Below are 18013 nucleotides of genomic sequence, written 5' to 3'. Positions count from 1 at the left end.
AAACAGAATGGCCTAGAGCTCATTACACAGGAACACATCCAGGCAGCTTTTGAATGTCTCCAGAGATGGAGACTCCACAACTCCCTGGGCAGCCTGTGCCAGTGCTCTGTCACCCTCACAGTGAAAAAGCTTTTCCTAACATTTAAATGAAACTTCCTGTGTTAAAGCTTTTGCTCATTGTCCCTTGTCCTGTCACTGGACACTACTGAAAATAGTCTAGCTCCATCCTCCTTACACCCACCCTTTAGATATTTATAGACATTGATAAGGTCTCGTCTCAGTCTTCTCTTTGCCAGGCTAAATAGTCCCAACTCTCTCAACCTTTCCTCATAGAAGAAATGCTCCAGTCCCCCAGTCATCTTCACTGCCCTCCTGCTGGACTCTCCAGCAGTTCCCTGTCTCTCTCTTGACCTAGGAAGCCCAGAGCTGGACACAGTTGTCTAGATGCTGCCTCATCAGGGCAGAGGCAGAGAGGGAGGATGACCTCTCTTGACCTACTGGACACACTCTTCTTAATGCAGCCCAGGATGCTATTGGCCTTCTTGGCCACAAGGGCACATTGCTGGCTCATGGTTAACTAATTGTCCACCAGGACTCCAAGATCCTTCTCCTCAGGACTGCAATTAAAGACAGTTATTTAAAATTAATTTAAAATTTAAAGAATTTGGATTTATCCCACTGGACTGCACAGGAAAATTAAACTGTAAGCTTCCTCTAGAGTTCCCTTTTTAATCTTTTTCTAGAAAACAAGTATTAAAATATTCCAGAAGAAATACAATGCAAAGGACAAAACATTCATATGAATGTCTCAACATCACAGGAAAAGTATGTAATAAATATAATAAAATAATTATAAAATAATAATTTATGAAAGACAGCTCACATTTACAGCTCTGTACTGTGCTACCATGGGGCTGCAGCAGTATCACACTGCATTGCTTCTCACTGTTTTTGAGTGAGCTATTGCTGACTGCACTGACAGTTCACAGTGCTCAGTCGATGTCTTTTATAATCACATCCCCATTCCCGAGCCTGCTGTCATCCCTCTGTGAAAATTCTGCTATCGATATACCAGGCTGAATAATCTTTGGAAAAAGCCCTTTAGGTTGGAATTTCCTGACTTCTTAGTAGTTCTTACTGGCATGTGGTAAAGCATATATTTCCAGAAGTTCTTGTTTGGAGAAGCAGAAATAGAAGACTTCCAGGTAATGACTGGTAAAATTCGAAGAGCTTTCTTCACTACTGGAGGCAAAGTCTCTGGCTCTTGAAAAGTCTGAACCTTTATTAATATCAGTTTGATCTTCTTGTCTTCCAACACACAGTTCACCGCTGTCTGCAGTTCAAAGACACTTGGTCCGCTGACATAGGCTGGGCTCAAAATAATTATTGCTCGTCTGCTTTGTTTAATAGCTGTAACAACTTCGTCTGTGTATGCTGGAGAAGAAATGACAGAGGTTACTTCATTTCTATAATGGGCTTTTAACCTTAACAGTTCCTTTGTCAGCAGCTAAAATCCAGAAATAAGGAAGACAAAAACAAAAGGGATGCTGAGCGATCACATAACCTCTAGAAATGGGTTTACTACAGGAGGTTATCACAAACATTCTTACGCAGCTGGGAGAACACAGCTTGCTAGTCAGGAGGTGGAAGGCAGAGCTGAGACATCAACACACTTTGTTGCTACTTAGACAGGGTCTCAGGCGACACTTGGACTTGCCTTTGTCTCACTCAGGGACAAGTACCAAGAGTTTTCTAATTACTGCAGGTAGCACTGACTCAAGTTACTCAGAAAGTAACTACTGAAATATTTGGGGTCTTATGTTCAGGGAACAGAATCTACTTGCAAATAAATTCTTGGACAAGAAGCTTTGTTTCAGCCTAGTCGCTCCTCAGTGACCACACTCCGGCATGTGTGTGCCCCAGGTGCAGGGGCCAAACATAGAATCATAGAATGGCCTAGGCTGGAAGGGACCTTAGAGATCATTTTAATCCAGCCTCCCTGTCACCAGGGACACCACCTCTCAACTAGATCAGGCAACACATGGGGATCGAACGGGAATCGAACCCGCGACCTTGCCATTGTTAGCGCCATGCTCAACTGACTGAGCTAACCAGCGTTGCTGTCAACACATGATAAGATTTGAGCAGAAACACCACTTGCAATTTTATTAAGAACTGATGATTTTCTACCATCCACAGGGACCTTACCTCCTCCTGGAAGAATATCTCTTTCAAGAATGCACAGCCTATATCCATATTTATTTTCCAGAATGTCTGGAAGAAGCTCCAGAGCAAATTTTTCCTCACTAATGAGAGCAGAGTCACTTTCAGAAGAGTCCAGTTTGGCATAGGATACAAATGCATCAAATTCTTTGCCATCTAAAATAAATAAATAAGGAACACTGTATACATTAACAATGTATGAAGCATTCAGCTTCCTTCTTAATTCTCAATTTCCATTTATAACTATTTAATGGGCACCACATAAACCTAAAATTATGACCTATTCATGAAGTACACCTACCTAGTTACCCAAAGCCAAGCCTTACTCCTCACTGTCTTACAAATTTTGCAGGTACACACTACCAAAGCAAAAGAAGAAGCTACAGATTACTAGTGCGAAGAAGTTTAAATCAGGCATTTTCCTGTATTTTCACAAACATGGTCCACTTTTCACCAGTGGAACATCTGGCCCCTTCCAGGCAAAATCCATGTTGGAGGGAACAATTACCAATATTTTCTCTCATTTGCTCAGCTGTTTAGTATAGAGTCCTACTGCAGAGTAAGCTGAGAATCTCTCTAGATTTCACCATATTGTCTACAACTTCACTGCATGTAGATAGACCCTTCTATACAGCACAGGCATCTAAATAACGGTGTTGAATATCACCCTGTGCTTCAGTGTTAGCCTCCTGATTCCTGTCCCTAGATGTAAGAATAGGATCACAAACCTTGAGCTAGACCCATCAGGTTCCCACAGGATCTAGAAGCGTCAATATGGATTCCAGAGAGAAAAAGAAACATATGTGGAAAGCTAATGACATTCTTTTGCTGAGGATGTCAACTACACTCAGAACCAGCATGTGGCACAAAGTATGTCATCAACATATAAGTGTGCAATTTTGGTTTAGAGGCCAAAGATGTGATTAGACAATACACGTTGCATCTCAGCTCCTCCCCTCTGCTCCTGGTTACACGCTTCCACCACTTCCTTCTGCTGGTGCTGAAGCTCTTGTGGTAACAGAGGAAGCTGATTCACTTTGCTCGCTACTCACTGCCTTTCACTGAGTTATTGTTCTGCCATGCTGAGCCAATTTGGGCCCACAGGGGTGAATCACCAACAGCAGGCACGCAGCAGTAGTGTGAGACTTGAAGGTGGGGCAATGGGTCACCAGGTTGGTTTAGCTGAACTTCAGTCCAACTGCACCTTGAACTGAAGTTCCTTTGAAAAGAGTTTTTAAATGACAATAAACTGCACTACAAGCCAGATATTCCTTATTTCACCCACAGAGGTCACTGCAATCTTATTAGCCAATGACCATCAATGAATACATCATTGATTTAATTTGTAATACTACTATTATAACAGCAAGCTAAAAACACCTAGACAGTAAGCACCACTAGGAGTTTTTTTGATTTTTTCCCTAGAATTGCGTAAAGGACAGTTGAAACCTGAGGAATTTTTGGCACAAACGTTTAAGATACTCAAAAGGTAAGACGTGTAGAATGCCTGTATTAAGCAAAGTGACTGAATGCATGATGTGTAAATGTTAGTATGACAGCTTCTACATGTTTTTTCTCCTTGTGAAAGAGGGCAATTATTTTAAGAGGTATATCTGAATTGGCTAAGAAGGGTTAGAAAGGCTTAAGAAATATGTTCCCTTACTGCTGTCTTCAATGACAGAACAGGGAGTACAGAGATGATGGAGACAGATTCTCCTCTGAAGTGCATAGTGATAGGAGAGGAAGCAACAGACACAAGATTCAACAAGGGAAATTCTCCTTAGATGTTAGTGAAGCTGTTGCACAGTGAGAATGATCAAACACTACAGCACATTGTCCAGAGGGGTTGTGGATTCTCTGTCCATTAGGTCCTGAGCAACCTGCCCTAGGTTGGCTCTGCTTTGACCACAGTGTCGGATCAGATGGCTCTTGGGGGTCCCTTCCAACCTTGTGGGATTGTGTAATTTTCTGATTTTACACCAGAGATGGAAGGGAAAAACCAGCAAAATTAAGTCATCACTGCTGTTTTGTTGTTCTGCGAGTAAGCCCTTTCAGACCCCTAATGATTTGATATGCATTCACAGGAAATGAGAAGCACATAATCCTGCAGATGGGAACGCATTTTATGGCCAATCATTTTAGGTATAAAACTGTCCAGGTGATCTGCACACTGCAAATTGTGCTGTGTCCACGCGGTACCTGAAAATCAGGGAGCTGAGGCTGCCCCAGTAGAACCCAACAGTGTCCTCAGCTTCAATGCACAAATCTTGGCAGGTTTGTCTCTGTCCTACTGACAGAGGTGAGCTCTAGGGGGACTTTCCAGAGGTTCTTAAATCAATGTGTTACCAAATCGAGGGGAAATTTTGAATGATTTCCCAAATAGCTTTTGCCAACTGCCTCAGGTCTCACAAAAATACTTTCCAAAGGGCTGTTAATTGTCTCACTGTGTACATATTTATAGATAACTAGATACAGTTATTTCACACTCTCTTATTATCTACATATACACATGCAAACACAAAAGCAGACTCAGACACTTGTATCTCAAGTTGCATCAGGACTCCGGAATTTTTAGAAAAGTTTCCTTGGGAATATACTATCAGATTTCTTTCAACACATGTAAGGAAATTATATATTAAATTCTTTCAGGTAGGCACTGTCATTTCTGATACATTTTTAGACTGTATGGAGGCCCATTTTAGCTGAGACAATGGGACAATGCTACTATGGAGATTTGAAATATCAAAAGCTGATTACTCTGGTGTCAATGTCAAGATGTTCATCATAATTTTTAGAAAGGAAATAATAAATATTTCCCAGACGTACACTTCTCAGTTTGTCTCCTAAATCACCTTATTTCTCTCTCTTTTCTTTTTTATTTTTCTGAAAAATTATTTATCTTCAAGGAAAAAATATAATAGAATCAGAAGTCCTTTGCTCAGTTCTGCAAGAGAATTTGATTCTTTTCCACAGGTTCCGTTGAACCCTTTGAGAGAATGAGGTTACATTTTTGGAGATGCTTTATTATTCCCTTAAAAGGGAGTGTCAAAATTCAATTTCCCACTCTAATGTTCTATGGATAAATTAGGAATCCTATAAAGGCTAAGTGTGACATTTCAGTTGGTGTTAGATATTTCCTCCACAATGCCTAGCTTTTTTTTCCACCTGAATCCATTAAGAATCTTGATAGCTTTGACAGGTTTTGTATTGGCTGAAAGAGAAAAGCTTCATTAAAAGAATTTAATTAAATCATTAAGTCATATTGGATTAACACACATAGCAAAAGGCAGTAGAAAAAAATGGAGAAAATTAATATTATACCATGTTTCTTACCTCCTGTAGCTTCATTGTGGGCCAAATAACTTCGGTACATTAGCACTATTTCAATCCAGTGCTGGTAAATAAAGGCAGTGCACAGAAAGAATGCAAATAGAGTAGAAATGGCACTGCATAGTACATGTAAGAGAAACACTGTAGAAAGAAAAAGATCTATCATAACTCAGGCTTTCCAAAATAATATTGACACTTAGATGAAAAACTCAGTGCAGAAATGGGGCAAATCTTCTCACAATCTTCATTCTTGTCTCACTGGCAAAATTTAGGGAAGTTAGGAATTCATTTAGCTGCAAATCTTAGGCTACAGTTTCAGTCTACCATCAGGGTCCTTTTTTAATGGTATCTCCAGAGCTGTACACAGTGCCCTGTTGGAGATGTCCTGCACCATTCCAATGGTCATAGAACCACAGAATCATAGAATCATAGAATCATAGAATCATAGAATGGGTTGGGTTGGAAGGGATCTTTAAAGGTCATCTAGTCCAACCCCCTGCAGTGAGCAGAGGCATCTTTAACTAGATCAGGCTACTCAGAGTCCCATCCAGCCTGACCTTGAATGTCTTCACGGATGGAGTCTCCACAACCTCTCTGGGCAGCCTGTGCCAGTGTTTCATCATCCTCATAATAAAGAAACATAAATCTAAGAAAACATAAGAAACGTAAATTTACCCTACTCTAGTTTAAATCCATTGCCCTTTGTCCTAGCACTACACACCCTTGTAAACAGCCTCTCCCTGGCTTTCCTGTAGCCCCCTTCAGGTACTTGAAGGCCACTATAAGGTCTTCCTGGAACCTTCTCCAGGCTGAACAGAACTATCTCTCTCAGCCTATCCTTGTAGAAGAGGTGCTTCATCTCTCTGATCATTTTTGTGGTCTCCTCTGGACCTGCTCCAACAGATTCATGTATTTCTTGTGTTGAGGGCTCCAGAGCTGAACACAGCACTCCAAGTAAGATCTCACCAGAGCAGAGCAGAGGGGCAGAATCACCTCCCTTGACCTGCTGGCCACACTTCTTTTGATACAACCCAGGATGCAATTGACCTTCTGTGCTGAAAGCCTGCATCGTTGGCTCATGTCCAGCTTTTTGTCCACCAGTATCTCCACGTCCTTTTCTGCAGGGTTATCTTCTGTCACATCATTCCCCAGCCTGCACTGAGAATGCAGATTGCCAGAACCCAGGTGCAGGACCTTGCACTTGGCCTTGTTGAACCTCATGAGGTTCACATGGTCCCATCTCTCCACCTTGTGCAGGCCCCTCTGGAGGACATCACATCCCTCTGGCTTATTGACCTCACCACTCAGTTAGATATCATCTGCAAACTTGCTGAGGCTGCACTAGATCCCATTGTGTCATTGATGAAAATACTTAACAGTTGAGTCTCCACTGTGAACTATGGTTCAATAGTTAACTTCCACACTGAATCTGGTTTTGGCCTTTGAAAGGCTGCCACATTCATATCAGTTATGGTAACTTCTTAGAAACATGCATACTAAGGACTGAGGAAACAAACAGCAATGTCCTATGAAAGTCAAGGAACACTATTGCTTACAGCAATCACTTTGCTTCAGTTTAGTGGGTCACCTATCAATGTTCAGAGATGCTATTCTCCTTTTCTTCCTTCCAGTTACTATCCAGCTTCCACTTGGCCCACCTGCCTGGAGTAAGCCCCCAGATACCCCTGTCCATCCAAGCAGTCCTCCAAATAATGTGCTTTTCTAGACATCTGACAAATTGTCCCTTCCAGTTTCAAGAGATTTCTGCAGCCAGCTCAAAAGCCAGTATCAACTGAGAAGGAATTTGTAGCAGTGAGTAAATCAAAATGTGTCTTCAAGGGTAAATAGTCATCAATAGTTTTACCTCTCTGCTTTCTTTTCAGCTGGATCACAGCAGTGGCATTCCCCACCAAATTCTCAGCAAAGCACGTGAAGTTGCTTCTGAGGTCCCTTTCAGTAACTTCTTCCAGTTTTGCAACACTAAGAAGTGTGTGTCCCTTTAGACCTTTTGGATAAACACTAAGAAGAAAAAACCACATTTTTCCATGATACCTTAGCTGGTCATTCACACAATTACCAAATATTTTAAATACAAAGAAAGAGGAGCTTACAACTTCTTAACATTCAGCTTGAACTTTTAACAGTGATGTAGTGTTCTGGTTTGGAATTTCCATTTGTTTTTTATGTGTAAAAAGAAACTAGCTTCAAAGGTCTGTAGACTAAAAGGTTTATTCTTAATTCATCAGCTCAGCTAAATACTTAAGCACTTGCCTAATTTTAAATATACAGCCTCCTTTGACTTCTATAAAATAATTTTTTTTTCTAAGATGTAAAAAAATCCCCTGGGGGAAATGCATGGAGATGACACTTCAAAAAGTAGCCCTAAGTGAGGACTACCTGGGCAAAAAGACTGAGCAACATAGCCTCTTGCACAGGGCCAAAAAGTCAAAGGAGATGGTAGGCAAACAGGACAAAAGAGATATAAGGGACAGATATATAGGAAATGAAGAGGCAATAGAGGAATCCCTTTGGGGCTGAGCAAGGGCTATGTGGAACATATTGGTGTCTGCAATGACTCAAGAACACCCAGGGTTTCTGAGTCTCAGAATTTCTCTTTGGAAGAGAAGTACAGGCATTTCTGGTTGGTCCGGAAGGCACATCAAATCATGCCACTGCAAAAGACAGTCTACCATCACCCTGCCTCCGCTAACTCAAGATATACAGGGAGAAGCAGGATCAAGGATTAAATCTGTACTGAAAGTCCGTTTGGAATGTTCTATTCATTTGTGTTTTTAAAAAATTAAACAAACAGAAACTTCATGCATGAGGAAAGATAAAAACTTGCTAAGAACATTACAAAGTTACGCATTCAAAAGTTAGGAACATCCAATATCTGGCCTACCTCAAGAGTTTGTGTGCATATTTGTGAGTTATTTTGCCATTTGTTATTTTTTTCTTGTATGACTCCTATTAAGAAATTGATTTTAGCAGTGACATCAGGGCTTTTGCTTCCCTTAATGTACAGAAAAGTTTCCCCATAAAGATGACTCAAGGCGGTGTAGTGACAGACATGCTTGCCTGTGCTGCATCCACTATGTCTCTTGCCCCAAGACGGGGCCGTAAGGGAAGGAAAGGGAAGTGTGGTGACTGTTTGGGTTGTCCCCAAGTCAGGAGAAACTTTTTCCCTACGTGTTGCTTCTCTGCAGAGTTTGGTTAATTTTTTCCAGAGAAGACTCCTGAAATTCAGGGTCTTGAAGTTCAGTGCTGCAAAGCCTCAGACTGACTCAGTAAATACGCTCCAAGCTGTGAGACATCCAAATTCCTTTCAAGGTCCACAGTACTATTTTACTGATCTGATTTATTTTCCGCTTGGAGACAGCTTCCAAAGACAGACTGTGTGTTTCTAGCAGGGCACTGCAGAGGGAACACTTGAAAACAGCTGATGCAGGCAAAGGCAACAAACCAGCACTCATATTGAAGCTCTCCATGAGCTAAAGTTTTAGGAAGAAGAGTTAAGATTGCACAGAAAGTTTGGGTTCTTGATTTTATGGCCATCAATATATGCTTCTGTATATGAATACACATGCCTTTCACACGCTTATGGACATACACATGAATATGATGAAGAACAGATCCTTCTGAATTTTTTCAGCAAAATATATTCAGTAAAGCTAATATAGAAGGTTTTTCACAGTTGCAGACTGTAGTAGTAACCTGACTGCTGGGCTTTTTCTTACCTTGTTTCCTGATTCAGTTCCTCATTTATATTTTCTTTGATGTTTCTTTTCCATGTTACCCTCATCGGAGAAAATCTTTCAAACCCAAATTGTACACGACATTCCAATTCAAGTGGATTTCCTGGAGCAAATTAGCACAGGAAAACAATGCGCAGAGGTCACCAGAATATTTTTCACTTAAGTAGCCTGTATAACACTTTAATATCCACAACACATATATCAAGAAAAACCTACATTTTATATAAAATTCTAATACTCCTAGAGGGGAAAAAAAAACTTTTGCTTCATCAAGTTCTATCATTATCTATCAATATGTCATTTAAATATTTTATTTCACTTCCAGATGAGGAATCAAAACTTACCAAGCTCTGCTTCGAGGATCACCACGCCACTGGGATACAAGAAGTTTGGTGGATGGATAGTGTTTTTTGCTGCAATTAACAGAAATACTGTTAATAACTATTATGCTATTATCAGTGCAGAAGATCATAGAAAACATTCTTTTTCAAATGTTAAGTGAAACTTAGACATCTATGGCCAGAGGATGATGTACAGTTGTTGAAGCATCTGAGAGTGCACAACTAAGGGAGTTTAGACCACAAAATTTATGTAGCTACTTAAAGACCTGCTATCTCAGTTATTCTGCGGCATTGCCACCTTACATGAGCTGAGGAGCTCAACATCTATCCTGCACTTAAAAGCTATTTAGAATTCAAAAATAAGGGCTGCCCTTACAAAATACCTTGGAAGGACACAATCTTCATGCTAGTTCCCTGCCAAGCCCCGTTCCATGCCCAGTAAGCACACATGCAGCACACACGCTTCATTTACAAGCACAGGTACCTGCATTGAAATAATCACGTTTTTCTCAAAACAAGTGCTGCCAAAGGGCACAGATAATGACACCCATGCTTCATACCATCTCCTAAGCAGTTACTCAGCCTCCGGAAAAACAGACTGAAAGGGCTAAAACCCACAGCTCTGATATTCTAGGAAAGTACCGTACTGCAGGAAATGATGCCACACCACATAACACTTTTTTTTTTTTTTAAACTAAGCCACAGCAGAGAAATGTATGTAAGATTCAGGGGGAGTATATATGTAATATGGCACCTTTCAAGTGTTTTTCTGACTATGCTGTGAAGTGAGGGTAAAGGACTGAGAAGCACAGTGCTCTAGCTTGGGTTGAGCCACATCAGAGTAAAAGCAGAGCTAGTCCATACCTTCCTGGAAAAGATTGTGTGAATAGAGCAATAAAGAAGAGTGAAAGAGCAACAGATGTTATAACTCAGCACATAGAGGTCTTAAAAGTTGGTGAGATGTAGTTTCCAGGCCCTGTCCTGAGGGGTGTATATATTTTTCCCATGACTTCTTAGTGCCAAATGCATCAAACACCTGCAAAAAGAAAAGGACCACCTACTACACTCCTCTAGTGAGGAGTACTGTCCTCACTAGACCATAGAACCAGGTTGCCTCACCTGATACCTTTCCTTCACTCCCTAAATCTCGTTCTACTTTCCACAGAGTGGCCCACTTGCCACCAGGATGCCAAGAATGTGCTGTTGTCATACAGAAACAGCCGTACTGGGTCCCTCCAGCTCAGGATGTAGAAGAGATGTGACTATGCTTTCCTCTGGGTCCTGTGATTGACTGGAATGACTGAAGTGTCTGATGAGAACATCTTACAGCATTCAGCCACAGATATCTGGACAAAAGCATAACAGCAGCTCTCTTCCAGCAAAGTAAACACAATTTCCCTCTTTCCTGGTCCTGAACTGCTGGAATGCAGTATTGATGCTGTCTAACAGAGCTCTTCCAAGAGATATGTGAGTTTCACGTGAAGAGCAGCAGAGGACAGTAAATGTGGAAAAGGTCACCATGATTTGAAGAAGAATATAAAGCCATGCCCTATCACTGTGCCACAGGATTCTGGCCAGTTTTAGTTAGCAATTTGTACAAAGCCTAAAAGAACAGGCCATACAAGCTATGATGATTTCCCCCAAGAGCACCTGCAACAAGAAGCAGTTTACTTGTTAGTTACATCGCCCACAGGTCTCCTATTCCTTCTGCTGTTAAAAAGTTATGAGGAAGATGGGCAATGATTCCATTAACATCATTGTCAAGTGAAAAAAATGAAGGTCTCATCCATGCCAGAGGAAGTGTTTTTTTTAATCTAACTCCTATTTTCACATAAGCCTATACTTCAGGGACAAAGGTAGGATTGAGATATGTTGCTTTTGTCCACATTACCCATGCAGGAATAACACTCCTTACACCTTTGCATATAGTACACAAATATCTTCCTAACTTTTCCTATACTGTACATGGAGAACACCTGGAGTTTCATGAATTCTACTCAAGATCAAGAAATCTAAATCCCATCATAGATTTGATCCTCACTGTTAGGAACAACAATAAATCCAAGGCAGAATTAGGTCTTGAAAATGATGGCATTGTATGCTACATGTTGTTACCGAACACTGAGGATTATAGTCAGTGTCCCAAGATGTCCCGAAAATACTTGAAAGAAGATTTTAATGGTTGTGTAGCTAATTCAGTTCATGGGTTTTCTGGAACAAGAGCCTGAACAAAAGACATAAATGGGGTAGGAAAAAGTAGAGAAAACATACTTTACTTGAGGTATTTTGTTCTGAGTTGTTATAGAACTCACCAATAACTTCTACTGCTACCGCTGTTCTCATTGTCCACTTGGTGATGTTGTCAAATAGGGTGTAATCACACACATATATTCCAGCATCTTTGTCATAGGTTGGATTCAGGTAGATTTCATTACGCTTAAGCTTTAGGCTTTGTCTGGTTTTGCTTTGCTTTATCTGATAACCATTCTAATGAAAAGAAATTAATATCAATGATTTAGAAGTGTTTTCTTGTTATTGTTGTTATTATTAGATTATATTTTAAGATGTTTGGGTGGGATTAGTATGGTGGTAGGACTAAGCCAAATTATTTCCCCTGAACCCCAAAAAAGTTTAGTAGTCTGAGGATATTTGTCAGTTATATTAAAAAATTATGGTCTAAAATATGTGAATATCATTGTATTTTTAAAAAGTTATTTAAAATTTGCAGTTGCTGAGAGAAAAGTGAAATCATAAACCTATTATAAATGAAATTCTTATTACTAAAAAGTAAGAAAAAGATTACTTTTTTGAGGGATTATTTTGCAAATAAATTATTTTGGTAACATTTTCATGGGTTTTTTATGAGTACATCATGCTTTTGGATTGTCTGAGATTGACAACACTGTCACTACTTTTAAAAGGATTTTTTCAGTTTAGTGTACTCATACTCTCTAAAATCAGTAAGAATTTTCCTTAGATCAAATTCCTGAAAAAATCCACTAAAAAAAAATTAAAGGAATGTCCTTAAATTCAGTGGGCTTCAAGTCCAGATATAGGTAAAGATACACCTAATTTTAAGTTTGAAAGTAAATTAAGAGTAATTTTGACTAGGTCCTAGTTCTACTTTATAGAATAAATGATGTAAATAATATAAGGTAGTGAAATGCTCAGCTGAAATTTCAGTCATTTTCAAATGCTCATTTGTGCAGATTTAGGTGGTATATTACAATCCTTACAACCACACAATAGGAAAGAACTTTAGCTTGTAAGTATTTTACTGGTCGTTTGAAAAAGAGTAAATCAGGAATGTTGGAATAGTGTTTCACTAAAAACAGGAGTTTTGGAAAGAACAGTTGGAACCATTAATCTTAAAAGTATTTTGTTTCTAACAGAGCTACTTTTTATTTGGTATATTTGATATTTTCAGAATTTAAAACTTAAAATTTTACAGTTCAATCATACATCAGTTTTGTGAAGAACCTGTTTTGATTCTCAGTTACTTCAGTTACTTAGCTGAAGATAAAGCATGCCTAGATTTCGATTTCATGGAATAATATTTTGGGTGTTTCAAATTTCTTCAAAACTCTTACTTAGAGACATGATATATAGCAATTCAAGATTCTACTTTTGGGCTGAATTTCTCAGGCTGCATTGTCTGCCAAAGAAGAATTCAAGAACCCACGGCAAGTGAGCATTAACTAGACCTAAAGCATTACTTCCACTCAGCTTTTTTTAGTGCTCAAGAGAGTGACTCTTACCTTGTACCATTTCACATGTGATTTTTTTATGTGACTGTAGCATTTTGTCCCAGGACAAGTTATTGAATTCCCGTTGCCAGCAAGAAGATACTGTGTCTTTGTGTCATAACCTGAACATTTTGCAGTCTTCTTTGTCTGAACGTCCAAAACAATTTTGAGACATGGGGTTTTTTCCCTGAAACAGAAAAAAAAATTTAACACTTAGTACATGAAACAGAATAATTAATTATTGTATATAAATATAAGCCTTTTGCTCCATTACGTACCCTATCATACAGACATAGACTCCAGAAGCGTTATCCCTTACTGGTTTAAACCAAAGAGCATCCCCTTGGAGAGCAGGGTTAGAGTTTTCCTTGAGAGCCTTCAGTGACTCTTCATCTTTCTGATGCCAGAACCATTTCACCTTACGTTGTTTTAGAAGTGGGTTGTTATAAATGTGGGTAGCATCTCTATCTGGTAAAGCGCATTGTAATACAAACTCCTCATCACTAATTGCACGATACCATAGAGATTCAACCTGTGAACATCCTGAAAAGAAAAACAGTAAGATATCAGTACCACCTGAAAGAACACACAGTCATTGTGTTGAGGGAAAAAAAAATCAGGAAAAAGAAATGTTATAAAAATACAGCTTCGTCTTTCTTCATGTTAAATATTTTTATGCTACTGGATGCTAAGCTAATAGAGAATTTATTTCCTTAAACACGGAATTCACTAGTTTATTTAAAGGTTTCCAAAGGTTTATTAGGCCTTTTTCATAAGCATAATTTGAGGGTAGCTTAAGATTTTTAGTGAACAGAAGATCTTCACATGGGTGCTAACTTGTTAAACCTCAACTCTGTAGAAAACCAGGTGCAGCTGTTTTAGCTCTTCTCATATTAATGGAGAAAGAGCTGACATAAACGTAAAGAAGTAGAGCCTGCCCACTACACTCTATATTTTGAGTAAGATTGACAAGCATTATTGTCTCACTGCTTTCAAATCTTTCCCCTCTTATGTTTCAGTTACTGTCATTAAAATAAAAAAAAAATTTTTGATTCTGAAAGCTGTGGTCACCCATCTTGATGTGAAATTTTTTAAAGGCTGACCAACCTTGCTACATAATTCTTTCTGCCAGTCAGGATGTGGTAAACCTTGAAAGTATGGCAGGATTTCACTTCAGCAGAAGGGAGGGCATGAAATCTTCGGTTCCTCACCTGCCCACCTGATAGACTCTTCACAATTTTTGGTTTCTATCTGCAAACTGAATTACATCAAGCTCCTCCAGATAGATAATGTGGGTGGAAGATTTTGATCTATCAGTTTCACCTTGCGTTTCTCTTCCTTTTCCACCCACTCCCAACAGGGTTGGAGCAGCTGCTGGAGACTTCAAGGAGTCATAGAAGTAATATAGCGTTCCATTTGGTTCTCAGAAATTTTCCATTGCATTTGCCCTTTTTAATCATATTTAGGGTAAACTGTATTACCTGTACTTAAAAAGCTTGCAGAAAGGCTAGAGGCAGCTATTTGTCTGAACAAGTGAAGGAAAAACTAAAAAAAGGCATGGCAAAATGCAGATCCATTTTTCTTAGCTGTCAGAAAGCACAGTGAACACCAAACCTCACCAAAGTAGACTCTTACCTAGCAAGTTGATCTCTCTAACTTCTGCTCCAGTAACGAACACTGCTAGGATCCAGCACGAAGTCAGCATGATTTTCTTTATCAATTTTGGTTGATATTCTGAGACATTTTCTTTAAGAATCATCTTTTTTTCTGTGACAAAGGAAAGCAGATTGTTTTTTAAAATAATACCCTAATAAAATAGAAAGACAATTGCTTATTTTATTAAGTAGCTCTGTAAAATTTAGCAGACAGTATCTCCTAGATATTGTGGGAGGTTTTTTTAAAATGCTGTTTACAAGCACTCTTCTTGCTCGTACTATATTGCACAAATGGAAGACAGGTGATATTCAAGAATATACAAGTGGATTTCCAAGTTATACCTACAGTAATGCAAAACACTTTTGGAGTGGAAATGCAGGTCCTTGAGCAACTGTTATTGTTAGAAGAGGAACCTGTCCTCTAAGAGGAGAGATAAGATACCAAATACCAAGATCAGCCTTTAGCTCATGACAACTATTGGCAACAGACTGAAAAAAAAGGCATAACTGGCACAAATATCCACGGAGCTCTGTTGTATCTTGAAGACCAACAGGCACAGAGCACGTAAACCGGATTCCTTTGGGATTAAACCAAATCTGAAGATGTGTTGCACTTGTAAATGACATTGAGTCTATGGAACTATAGTAAAACTGCAGAAGTAAAACTGTCGAAGCATGTAGTGTGTGGACACCAGTTCTTTGCTTCTAACTCTTTCAGCCAACAGACATGCTCCTATTGGGCTTTATTACCAGCTAAAATGAACATATCCTAAGATGTCATAGAATGTCTTAGGTTGGAAGGAACCTTAAAGATCATCTAATCCAGCCTCCCTGCCATGGGTAAAGATGCCCTTCACTAGAACAGATTGCTCAAGGCCCCATCCAATCTGGCCTTGAACATCCCCAGGGAGGGGGCAGCCACAACCTATCTGGGCAATTTATTCCAGAGTCTTGTCACCCAAGTGTTGAAGAATTTCTCCTAAGATCTAACCTAAACCTATTCTCCTTCAATTTAAATCCATTTCCCCTTGTCCTATTGCTGAACACTCTTGTAAAAAGTCCCTCTCCATCCTTCCTGTAGGTTCCCTTCCGGTATTGGAAGGCAGTTATAAGGTCCCCCTGGAGTCTTCTCTTCCCCAGGCTGAACAATCCCAGCTCCTTCAGCCTGTCCTCATAGCAGAGGTGCTCCAGCCCCTGGATCATCTTTGTGGCCCTCCTTTGAACTCATTTTGACAGATCCATATCCCTCTTATGGTGGGGACACCAGAACCGGACGCAGTATTCTAGGTGGGTCTCACAAGAGCAGAGACTCACCTCTCTTGATGTGCTGACCACACTCCTCTTGATGCATCCCAGGATGGGGTTGGCCTTCTGGGCTGCATGAGTGCACTGCCGGCTCATGCTGAGCTTCTCATCTATCAGCACCCCCAAGATCTTCAGGGCTACTCTCAATCCACTCTGTACAGAGTCTATATTTTTTCCTGGGATTGGCCCTACCCAGGTGCCGGACCTTGCACTTGGATTTGTTGAAGCTCAAGCAGTTTGCACTGGCCCATTTCTCAAGCCTATCAAGGTCCTTGTGGATGGCATCCCTTCCCTCCAGCGATTCCACCGCATCACACAGCTTGGTGTCATCAGCAAACTTGCTGAGGGTGTGCTCAGTGCCATGGTCCATGTCGCTGACAAAGATGTTGAACAGCACTGGACCCAGAACAGACCTCTGAGGAACACCGCTTGACACTGGTCTCCATGTGGATGTCAGGCTGTTGACCATAAGTCTTTGAGTGCGAACTTCTAGCCATTTTCTTATCCACCGAGTGGTCCATCCATCAAGTCCACGTCTTAGAGACAAGAATGTCAGCTGGGACAGTGTCAGATGCCTTGCACAAGTCCAGGCAGACGACTTCGTTTGCTCTTCCCACATCAGCCAGAGCTGTAACTTTGTCATAAAAGTCACCAAATTAGTCAGACACAATTTGCCCTTAGTGAAGCCATGTTGGCTGTCACCTCATTATTTTTCCTGTGCCTTAGTACTGTTAAAAGGAGGATCTGCTTCACGATTTTACCTGGCACAAAGCTGAGGCTGACCAGTCTGTAGTTCTCTGGTTTTTCTTTGCTTCGCATTTTAAAAATGGGCATTATGCTTCCCTTTTTCCAGTCTATAGGAACTTCACCAGACTGCCATGACTCCTCAAATATGATGCCTAGTGTCCTAGCAAATTCAGCTGCCAGTTCCTTCAGGATCTATGGATGTATCTCATCAGTTCTCACGGACTCATGCACCCTCAGGTTCTCTAAGTGTTCCTGGACATGATCTGCTCCTACTCTGGGTGTTTCTTCACTCTCCCAGGCCCAGCCAATGTCCTTGTGACTTGGGTGGTATGGCTCAAGTGGTTATCAGCAAAGACTGCAGCAAAACTTTTTTTGAGTCGTTCAGCCTTCTCCATACCCTCAGTAACTGGGTCACGTGTATCACTCTGGAAAGGCCCCACTTTGTCTCTTCTTTTGTTTTCTTCCATGTATCTTTAGAATCCTCTTCTGTTCTTTTTAATGTCCCAGGCGGATTTGATTCCATCAGGTCTTTAGCTTTTCTAACCAGGTTTCTAGTTTCACAAACAATCCTCTTACTATCATCCCAGGTTACCTGTCCTTGCTTCCACCCTTTGTGGATTCAACTTTTGTGTTTGATTTTGGCCAGGAGCTCCTTGTTCATCCACATAGGTGTCCTGGCGTTTTTGCCAGATTTCTTCCTTTTAGGGATGCAGTGCCTTTGAGCTTGGAGGAGACAATCCTTGAAAGTCAACCAGCTTTCCTGGGCTCCCAGTCCCTCCAGGGCTTTGTCCCATGATATGCCACCAATGAGGTTCCTGAAGAGGCCAGAGTCAGCTCTTCTGAAGTTGAGGGTTTCAAGCTTGCTGACCATCCCCTTCTTTGCTGCCCTTAACATCTTAAACTCCACCATC

The 18013-nt window shown here is 40.4% G+C and overlaps 1 protein-coding gene across 1 annotated transcript; it reads right to left on the bottom strand.

The window, feature by feature from the left end:
• Positions 1–1060: 1060 nt before the first annotated feature.
• Positions 1061–15154, bottom strand: IL18RAP (interleukin 18 receptor accessory protein). Its single transcript, XM_009873318.1, has 10 exons — positions 15031–15154; positions 13674–13938; positions 13408–13582; positions 11962–12136; positions 9653–9721; positions 9291–9411; positions 7418–7572; positions 5557–5694; positions 2209–2379; positions 1061–1434 (listed from the first exon to the last, which is right to left on the bottom strand). The coding sequence occupies exons 1-10, from the start codon at positions 15152–15154 to the stop codon at positions 1061–1063; spliced, it is 1767 nt and encodes a 588-aa protein (XP_009871620.1).
• Between the last annotated feature and the right edge of the window lie 2859 nt (positions 15155–18013).

Source organism: Apaloderma vittatum, unplaced genomic scaffold (assembly GCF_000703405.1).
Source record: "Apaloderma vittatum isolate BGI_N311 unplaced genomic scaffold, ASM70340v1 scaffold4587, whole genome shotgun sequence".
Lineage (NCBI taxonomy): Eukaryota > Metazoa > Chordata > Aves > Trogoniformes > Trogonidae > Apaloderma > Apaloderma vittatum.
The sequence above is the reverse complement of the archived record's forward strand: the minus strand, read 5'-3'. Positions and strand labels throughout refer to the sequence as shown.